Raw genomic sequence first — 10,697 nt, forward strand, 5'->3', positions numbered from 1 at the left:
GCGGCGCCACCCGGGCCCCAACCCTCTCGACCCGCAGAACCCCAGCCCGGACGCCTACTGCAACCTCGTGATCCTGGCTGTGGCCAACAGGGTGAGCTTGAGGGCATCTCGGGCTCTTACGCTCTGCCTCCCCCGCCTGTCGAGAGGGTGGGAAGGTGCCGCTCCTCACCCCCCACCCTGCCCCATTTAAGAGGTTCCTGGGGTCTACCCTGGCCTCCTTCCTTCTCCCTCCTTCGGCCCTACCTAGCACTTCAGGTACTAACCTGTGTGCCCATGACGCCAAAAGGCTTCTAAACTGAAGCCCCGGATCCCTCTAGGACACTTCCCCCTTGCTGTCCCAATGGGATGAAAATTCAAACTGGCCAAAACAAACTTGATGTATATAACCCCTGCTCCTTCTCCAATTTTGTCAGTATCCGCACTATCACAGGAACAATCATGAGGACACTAATCACCAGCATGAACTGAGTGCCAGCAGATGCCAGACACAGAACCAGCACTAACTTATTTCATTCTCACAGGAGCCCATAGAGGAAAATAGTACAACCGTCCCCATTCTATAGAGAAGGAAACCACGACCCAGAGGCTAAGTAACTTGTGCAAGGTCACACAGGAAGCAGGTGATGATTTCAACACTGGGACCCAAGAAGTTCAGACCCTGTATTCTTGGTGACTGTCAGTCACCCAAGGCAGAAAAGCCTTTCTGCCATTCTTGCCTTGCCTACCCTCCTTCCCCACCCTCCACATTCACCCTTGCTTTTATTCATTTCGCTATGTTTATTGAGCGCCAATTTGTGCTGGGCATTGGGCTGTGGATGCATTGAGATATATCCATAGGTGCTGTGGATACAGAGATGAAAGACATATTTGGTGTCCTTTCTTAGGGAGCTCACAGTCTAGCAGACATCTTCAAGCCTGGAGCCTTCTAAGCTTTTCCTCTCACCCAGGGAGCCCCGACTCCCTCTGTATATAAACTATGGTGAACAAAACAGACATGATGCCTGTCCAGAGGGAGAGATGATAATAACCAGTTAACTCGGTCTCCAGAGCTGACTCACTTTCCCTTGAAACACTTTCTCACTTGGCTTCCCGCTCCCCACATTCTCCTAGTTTTCCTCCATGGGGTGAGGGGAGACTGCCTTACCCCCAGCCAGGGACAGGCATTGGTCTGGCTCAGCTTCTCATACCTCAGATGTTCTGTTTGCAATAAATGCCCAATAGCCAAAACAAAAACAAAACAAAACAACAACAACAACATAAAACCAGCTGGAGTTGGTTCCTTCTCTTCTCTCCAGTCTTTAAAGTTTGGAGTGCTCCAGGCTTAGTCTTTGATTCTCTTTTTTCCCTTTACACTCATTTCTAGGTGATCTCCTCTAATCTCAGAGCATTTAAAACACTGAGAATTTCCCAAAGCTTATTTCTCACCAAATCTCCAGATATGTTTCTCCACTCAAAGGTCTAACTAATGACCTTCTTAAACGTAACACATGAAAAGCTGAGCTCTCAATCTTCTCCCTCAAACTGCTCCTCCCTTGGTCTTCCTGTCTTGATTAATGGCAGCTCTGTCCTTCTGTTGCTCATACCAAAACGTTGCAGTGATCCTCGGCTCCCCTCTTTCACACACCCATGTCCACCTCATCAACAAATCCTCTTAGCCCTGTTTTTAAAATATAACCAAAACCCATCTGCTCCTCCCCACCCAGTGTCCCCACCCATGCCCATGCCCCATCTTCTATCATCTGAGTCATGCAGTCACCCCTCACTGGTTCGGCCCATGCTTACAATCTGTTCCCCCACACAGTCAGAGCAGTTCTGTTGACACTTAAGTCACATAGTGTCACTGCTCAAAATCTTTCAATGGTTCCCCATTTCAGAGTAAAAGCTAATATCCTTACAACTGCTTATAAGGCCATCCACTTTATAGTAGCGGCTCCAGCCACCATCCCCATTCCCTCTCTGGCCTCATCTCTTTCTAGTTTCCCCCTTTATTCACTCCACTCCAGCCAGACTGGTCTCCCTGTAGAGTGCAAGAGACCTGTGGGTTCCGGGTGATTCGCTGTGCTATCTCTGGCTCCTAGAACAGTGCCTGGCACATAATACGTACTCAATAAATACTGAATAAATGGATCAATTAAATCATATTATTATACCTTGTGACGGGACCAAGAAGAAACCAAGCAGGTTGCAGTGATAATTAGGGGGGAGATCCATTTTCCATAAGGAAGGTAAATTTGTACCTTGTTTATCCCACTCGACTGTGAAGACTTTAGGGTACAGACCTTATCTAATTCATCTCTGAGACCCCAGAGCCTGGCCCAGTACCTGGCACATAATAGGACTAAATGAGAAATTGTGGAATAAATAAATAAATAAATGAAGAGTTGTTTTCCGGGAATATCTTAGCCTCTGGCCTTCCATTTGAAACATTGTGATCCCAAGGAGAGTACAGGATTTGGAGTCCAAAAACCTGGGTGCCAATATTCACTAATGCCACAAGCCTGCTATATGAGCCTAGGGAAGCCATTTAACCACTCTAAGCCTCAGTGTCTTTTTATATAAAATAAGGATCCTGTCTTCCCTGTCCATTTTGTAGGGTTATTATAAGGTTCAGTCCTGGTTTAATGATTAGTACACTCCCACATCCCAAAATGCCTATCCAAGGTTACATTTTAATTCATACCCTAGGCTTTTTTTAGAGGCACAAAATAGTAAATGCCTTCATGGAGATGGTCTCTTCATCAGTTATGGTCTTTCTGCATCTCTGGCTTGAAGACATAAAGAGGTCAATTAAAGAGGCAAATTCTTTTTCAGATTTGCAATCTCCAAAAAGTTTTACCTAGGAACTTAAATTTCTTACTTCTATCAGAGACTGACCTGCTTCCATTTTTGCCCTGGGTACCAAGAAGCTCATACCTAAATGTGGCATCTAGTGGTGGTAATTACGTTGAGCCTAAAATTTCCATACATTTAATTCTTCCTCTTCCTAGTAGGTATTAGGAGACCTGGGTTCTCATTCTGGCTAATCGCTTTACCTCTCTCTGTCTCAGCTTCCTACCTGTAAATTAAAATAAATTAGAGTTTTAGATAAGCTTCAGGAGGGCCCATGAATCCTCTAGAAATTAGGGGTACATGCATGCATTTTTCAGGACAGAAGGGTTAGAATTATCACTGGATTCTATAAAGGGATCCAAGACACAGAGAGCAGCCATATAATTTTTATGGAAAATATCCTCAGTCAATTTAAAGGTGTGTGTGTGTGTGTGTGTGTGTGTGCACATGTGTGCCTTTGTGAGCCCCCTCACACTGTGTTTTAGGAAGCAGGGGTATCTTGGTCACTGGAGAGGTCCTGAGCTCTATCCTCCTCCCTGGGCCAGGATGCTGCCGAGGAGTCCTGCGCCCTCATCTGTCAGGTCTTCCAGGGGAAAATATCCTCAGTCAATTTAAAGGGGTGTGTGTGTGTGTGTGTGTGAGCACACATGTGTGCCTTTGTGAGCCCCCTCACACTGTGTTTTAGGAAGCAGGGGTATCTTGGTCACTGGAGAGGTCCTGAGCTCTATCCTCCTCCCTGGGCCAGGATGCTGCCGAGGAGTCCTGCGCCCTCATCTGTCAGGTCTTCCAGATCATCTATGGGGACCAGAGTATTGAGTGTGTGGACCGGGCCGGCTACCACTACACATCCACGCCCGAACGGCCATGGCTCTGCAGCCGCAGTGAGTACTCGAACTCCTGGCCTCCCCTCCTGTGAAACATTCCAAAAGGCCAGGGAAGGGGGATGCCCCAGGACTTAGGGCCAATGAAAGCCTTCAGGGGTCCGATCTCTACTGCAATTACAGTGTACCCTTATATGGAGTTAAAATAAAAATATCAGTTTTCATGATGACCTCAAACCTAGCTTCTTCATAGATGTTCCAGCTGTCAGATTCAGATGAGTCCCTCCAAGCTGAACTTTTCTCTCTCTTTTGTTTTTCTGTGTCCCTGCTTTTGCAGAAACCTAAGCACATGCATTGTCGGTTTACTGAACTGGCTAGCCCCACTAGGGCAATAGATCAAAACCAGGACTTCCGGACCAGTCCTTGAATGTAATCAAGGGCTAAAATGAGAAGAAACATTTACCGAGCATCAGCTGTGTGCCAAGCACAGTAACAGTATGCCAAGTCTTATTTAACCCTTATAGCGACCTTGTCTGTCCTGTTTGCCACTGTATCAAGTGTGCCTAGCACGGGACCAGGGACATCATAGATGCTCAAGAAATATTTTTCAAATGGGTAAAAGAATTCTCTGAAGACTTATGATTCCAGTTTTACAGATGAGGACATTAAGGCTCAAAGTAGTCAATAAATTGCTCAAGTTCACACAGCTAGTAAATGGGAGAGTCAGGATTCAAACCCAGGTGTGTCTGATTCTAAAGTTTCTTTCTGCAACAGCTTCACCCCCCATGCTGCCTTCAAGGCTACTAAGTAAGTATTCTCAGTCATAGTCACCTCAACATGGTCCCTGTTTGCATAGTTCTAGCAGTAAGGAGCTGGGATAGTTCAGCTGTCACAGGGATGATAGGCAAGTAAATAAGAGAATTCAAAAAATATTTCAAGAAAACTCATTCATTCAATATATACATATTGAGGAGGTACTGTGTGTTGGACCCTGCTAATCACCAGGCTGTACTGGTGAGAAAAACCAGATGTGGCCCTGCCCTCATGAGGCTTGCATTGCTGAGGAAGGCTGACAGTAATTAAACAGTTACACAGATACAATGCAACCACACGCTCTGTGCTATGAGAACATATAATGAGGAACCAACCTCCCTTGGGAAGTCGGGAGTATCCTGAGGAAGTGACACTGAGTGAGCCAAGATCACTAGAAGGTGAGGCTGCTACCTGGATTCAGTGAGATACCAGGGCAAAGTACAGAGCATGCTCTCTGTAAACGGTGCTTCTTTCCTCTCAAGATTTTGTGTTCCTTCCCTCTCAAAGTTCATTTTTTGTCTCACCTCAAACACATACAGTTTACAAAATTCTCCCTCACCTATTCCCTCATCTACTATACTCAAGACCTCCATGAGGTAGGCAGGAAGGTGACATTGTCCCGATGTTGGAGAAGTTGAAGGCCAAGAGATGGGAGGTGAGTTGCCCAAGGTTGGCTGTGTGTCAATGAGTGGCAGGGGCAGGAATCATGGTCAGAACCTTCCATTAACTGCCCATTTCGCTCAGTAAAAGCTAACGTCCTTACGATCACTTACAAGGCCATCTGTGCTCCAGCCACCATCCAACTCCAGGGCTGAGATCAGGGCCTCAGAAGCCAGGGATGCTGCCTGCTGCTTTGCCACCTCTAACAGCCCCTCTGTCTGCTGGTCCCAGGTGACAGCTGCCGAACCGATGGGACTTATGCCTATGATGCCGACTTCAGCTGCTGCAGCTCCTTGTGAGTATCACCCTTGTTGGGGACCCCACTCTTGCCCTCCCCACCCATGAGGCCACTGTGGCTGTGGCAAAGGGCGTGAGGGAGAAAGTGGTCAGAGAGGAGGTTTGGTGGGGAGCTCTGGAAAGTCCTTGCATGTCATGAGCAGACTTAAAGACTTTGTGACCACATTTGACAGAGGGTCTAACCCAGTCTGGGGAGATCAGGGAAATTTTTTCTGAGAAGGTGACATTTAAGATCTAATGATGAATAATAATTAGCTGAGCAAAAGATAGTGGGAGAGAGATGTTCTAGGCCGAGTGAAGAGCATGTGCAAAGGCCCAGAGGTGAAGAGATACTTGGAGAATTAGAGGAAAAGAGAGAAGACAGGCTGGAGCACAGAGCAAGGGTGAGAAGAGGCTTGAGAGGCAGCCAGGGGCCAGATAATGTGGGGCCTTGAAGAAGAAATTAGGACCTGGGATGAGGCCTCAGGCCCAGACCGCTGGTAGCTGTGCCCTCCCACCTTCCACCTGCAGCAGGAGAGGAAGTGGAAGGAGGGCCCCTTTCTGCCTGTCTCTGCAGTAATGGCTCCCAGGACACATTTGAAGCGTGTTACAGCGGCACATCTACACCCTCTTTCCATGGCTCCCACTGCAGCGGCAGCGACCACAGTGGCCTGGGCCTAGAGCAGTTGCAGGATTACATGGTCACGGTGAGCTGGGGCACCAGTGCAAACGGCACAAGCAAAGGCCTGGAGGCTGAAGAAAACATAGAGTATTTCAGGAATCATGAATAATCCTAAGCATGATTGAAGCATAAGACCCCAGAGGTGAGGGTGGGACATGAGGTTAGAAGAGTAAACTGAGGCCAGCCTGTTGAAAGACCTAAACTAATGTCAGCTAGCATTTCCAGAGGAGGGCTGGGCCATATATGTTCTCAGTGAGGGCTCTGGGAGTTTTAGGCAGGGCTTGGGCGGGGGTTACTTCCTGGGATTGATCTCAAATTGTGCCCCACAGTTGCGGAGTAAGCTGGGGCCCCCTGAGATCCAGCAGTTTGCAGTGCTGCTACGGGAGTATCGGCTAGGGCTGCCCATTCAGGACTATTGCTCAGGCCTGCTGAAGCTCTATGGGGACCGGCGCAAGTTCCTCCTCCTTGGTGAGCCCCCTGCCCCACCCCACAAGGGTCAGCCAAGATCCCTTCATGGTCCGTGACATTCCTGGTCAGACACCAGGCTGGAGTGTTATTCCTTACCCTTCAGCTTCCGATAAGGCCAAGATCATGAGTTCCATGGAACATATGAGGAGACTGAGGTTTAAAGAGGGGAAGGACTTGCCTGCAGTTGCAAGTCAATAACAGAGCAGTAGTATAGCCATTTCATCTTCACAGCAAAGCTGGGAGAGGGACTGATTCTTTTCATCTCATCCCATGAGGAAGCTGAGGTTCAGAGAGGCTAAAGAACTTGTTCAAGATCACACAACTAGTAAGGGGAGCTAATAAAAACAACAGGAATAATAGTAATAAGCTAACATATATTTGGCAGTTACAGTGTGTGCCAAGCATCATCTCATTGAATGTCCTCAGTTTTAGGAAGTAGAAACTATTATTTGCCCCCATTTTGCAGATTAGGGAACTGAAGCTCAGGAGGCTCAGAGAAACGAAGTAAAATACTGAAGTCACAGCTAGTATGTAGAGATAGAAGAAAAACCAGCAACTTTTATGGGAGATCCTCACCTTCCTATGGGGAGAAGTACAATTATCTCATTTTTACAAGGGAGGAAAATAAGGCTCATGGTAGTTATTTAATGAGGGTGACAGCTAATAATGGGAATGTGACAATTGTAATAATAATAAGCTAATATGTAGTGAGCATGTACTATGTGCCTAGCATTATGTCCTTGTTCCCTGGCTCAGAGAATCAAAGAATTGTGCTAGGCCACACAGCCAGTGATTGGTGGGGCTGGAATGTGAACTCTCCAGCGAAGGTGATGCCTCTGTGGGAGGGGAAGGGCCTGAATGAACTCCGAGGAGTCACCTGGCCCCCGGCCCGCAGGAATGAGGCCCTTCATCCCGGACCAGGACATTGGCTACTTCGAGGGCTTCCTGGAGGGCGTGGGCATCCGCGAGGGCGGCATCCTGACTGACAGCTTCGGCCGCATCAAGCGCAGCATGAGCTCCACGTCGGCGTCGGCCGTGCGCAGCTACGACGGCGCGGCTCAGCGGCCCGAGGCGCAGGCCTTCCACCGGCTGCTTGCCGACATCACGCACGACATCGAGGCATTGGCCCCCGACGACGACGACAGCACCGGCGAAGATGACCTGGACTCCCCGAGCGGGGGCGAAGCGGCTGAAGACAACTACCTGTAGCCTGTAGCCGCAGGCCCAGGCTGAGAGCAGGGAAGGCATGGCCCCGCAACTCCGCCTCTGCGTGTCAGTCACTCTTGCCTGGGGGCTCCAACCCCAATGCCCTTTCTCACACCCAGGGCACAAGGACCCTGCCCTCTGGGATCCAGTCTATGCAGTATCGAGAATGCCCTGTAGGGGGCGAGATCCTAAAGTCCTGGGCAGCAGAGGAGAGCCTGCGTCCTCTTTTGTCCCACTAGCCCGGAGGCTCGGCCGCCGGATACACCCTTCTCCCCTGACTCCGCAGCTTTCTGGAGGCCTAGGGGAGGAATGATGAGTGGGTGCCACCTGCTGGCTGACTGAGAAAAGTATTTCTAGAGCCCAAAGATAGCCCAGAGATCTCTATTCCTCCTACTCTGTAGATTGAGAAACAGAGGTTTAACAGAGGAAAAGGGCCTTGAAGGAATCTCCTGCTTTTCCTTAGATTACTTCAAACTGACCATACTAAATAATGTAGAGCCTTTGTAAGGCTCTAAATGGAAAGGTCTTTCCATCTCGCGGTGGGACTCAGATCATCAGTGTGGAGTAGAGGTTTTCCTCTACTGAGAGTTGACTCAAAGGACGGTGGTCTGGATCCCAGTCCAGGCTCTAAGACTCCTAACTTCTTGTTCAGATCTTGAATTTGGAGCCAGACAGACCCAGGGCTGCTGTCTGGTTAGTGTCCCAGCCTCCGTGCCTCCTATTTCCTTGTCTGTGGGATGAGGTGGGTCCTACCTACCTCACAGAAATGGTCAAGGGAATTAACGAAGGTCAGGACCTTAGCGCTGGGTCTGGCACATGATAGACGCTTAATAAATGCTGTTGCCTTCTACGTCTAACACTTTCTAATTCGGTTTACCTGTCTTTATCCTGTGTGCAATGAAGTGGAAATTGTGGTTGGGGGTGAGATGTAAGAAAACCCTCAGAGAGCACCGTTTGGGAAGAGGAAATAGGACCTCACAGCCCCATTGCAGCCTGGTTTTAAGGGTTAGTCCCAAACAAAAAGTCCCTGAGACTCCACACACAGCCATCTTGGGGGTCTGATGTAGTCAACAGAATCTGAGGGCAGAGTTGAAGAAGGAAATAAGTCAGCACAAGAACAGCACTTGGCACAGCCCAAGTAAAAACTTGGAGGCTAAAAGGAAGGAGCCTTGAGAGGAGGCAAGAAACTCACATAGAAGTGCTAAAATTTATTTGTAAAACTTTACATGGCCAGACACATGGTGCACACTGTGAGATAGGCACTATTATCACCAATTTTTAAATCATTATTATTATTAGGGTTTCAGGTCCAGAGAGTTCCATGATTCATACTCGGTTTGTGGCAAATGATCATCCCATCATAACAGTCTGTTCAAGGCCCTTCTGATATTTCATTGTGTTTTGTTTTCCCCCTTGTCCACACATTCCCCACACTCTTCCTGCCCACCTTGGGCACCCATTCCTTTGTGTTAGTATATATTCCTTGGCTCCATAGTGTAGTGGTTAGCACATCTGCTTTACAGGCAGAAGGTCCTGGATTCGCACCCCAGTTGGAGCCACGGACCATACCTGAGGTGTGCCAGGCCCCTCGAGTGTGCCAGGGGTACTAGACCTCAGGGGCCCAGGCCCTGGGGGCGCCTGGCCCCGGGTGCACACCACAAGCATGTGGGAGGAGATGCCCCGCCTTCAGAGATCCAGTTCTTAAGGGGAAAATGGCAACATCCATAGATCAGGAGTGGAAGTCGGCGGGGGAGGTGGGGGATTAAAGAGGGAGGGAAAAATTCAAAATTGTTTGTGTGCATGTTTACACTTGAATGATATTGGGCAAGGCTCTCATTCTGTTGCTTTTTTTCACTTCATAATATGTTTTTTAAGATCTACCCATGTTGCTACTGGGAAATCTAGCTTATTGCATTGATTGAATGGCTGCAAAATATTCCAAGCTGAGCATCCACTGTTTTATATACTCATTCTACCAGTGGTGGACACTCAGGTTGTTTCCAACTCCCTCTCATCGCAAACAGAACTGTGATGAACATCTTTGTGCGTGATCCCTATGGGACTATGTGAAAATTTCTTTAGATTCTATACCCAAGAGTAGAATTACTAGATCACAGGGCATATAGGTTTTAAATTTCACTAAATTCTGCTAGAATGGCTCCACTAACAACACATGAAGAATGCTCTCTCCTAACATTTCCATCAACGTTTACATTATCTGACTCTGTAATTTTTGCCTACATTTTAGATTGGTAAGGTGGCATCTCATTATTGTTTTAACTTGCATTTCTCTGTTAATGCTGAGATTCAGAATCTCCTCCCATACTTGTCAGGTATTGGGCTTCCCTTTCCGTGAATTGCCTATTCAGATCTTTTGTCCGTCATCTATTGGGGTTCCTTTTTCTTGTTGATTTGCAGGAGTAGCATATAAATTTTAGCTATTAATCCCTTGTTAGCTGTTGATGTTTTGGATATCTTCTCCCAATACCTTGGCCATCTGTTAAGTTTATCTATGGAAATGTCCTCAAACTTTAGCATGCATCAGAATCTCCTGGAAGGCTTGCTAAAAACAAACATTGCTGAACCCCACCCCAAGGTTCTGGCTCAATAGAGCATTTCTAACAAGTATTTGCATTTCTAACAAGTATTCAGGTGATAGTGATGGTCCAGGGACCACATTTTGAGAATCACTGGTCTTGGGTGCTTTCTTTGGAACAAATTTTTTTCTTTTGAACAAATTCTTAATTTTGGTATTTTCAAGTCTATTTATTCTCGTTTTATGGATGAGGGAACTGGAGCTCACGGAGTGAAGTGAATGCCCCAAGCTCACACAGTGAGCTGAGATTTGGACCCCTACCTGGCTAACCCCAGAGCCCAAGCTTCTAACTGCTCTGCTTTTCTGTCTGCCAGTTTTAGGATGGATGTAGCGATTGCAGGCTGAG

At 47.7% G+C, this 10,697-nt stretch overlaps 1 protein-coding gene across 1 annotated transcript in view; it reads left to right on the plus strand.

The window, feature by feature from the left end:
• The window catches only part of CCM2L (CCM2 like scaffold protein), a 13,790-nt gene extending 6,032 nt beyond the window's left edge, over positions 1–7,758 (plus strand). The window contains exons 6-11 of the mRNA XM_015596888.1: positions 38–91; positions 3,575–3,710; positions 5,355–5,418; positions 5,977–6,106; positions 6,411–6,549; positions 7,445–7,758. Of these exons, the coding sequence (XP_015452374.1) occupies positions 38–91; positions 3,575–3,710; positions 5,355–5,418; positions 5,977–6,106; positions 6,411–6,549; positions 7,445–7,758 (837 nt within the window). The remainder of the gene's footprint in view (positions 1–37; positions 92–3,574; positions 3,711–5,354; positions 5,419–5,976; positions 6,107–6,410; positions 6,550–7,444) is intronic.
• Positions 7,759–10,697: the final 2,939 nt, after the last annotated feature.

This window comes from Pteropus alecto, unplaced genomic scaffold (genome assembly GCF_000325575.1).
Source record: "Pteropus alecto unplaced genomic scaffold, ASM32557v1 scaffold45, whole genome shotgun sequence".
NCBI classification, from domain to species: domain Eukaryota; kingdom Metazoa; phylum Chordata; class Mammalia; order Chiroptera; family Pteropodidae; genus Pteropus; species Pteropus alecto.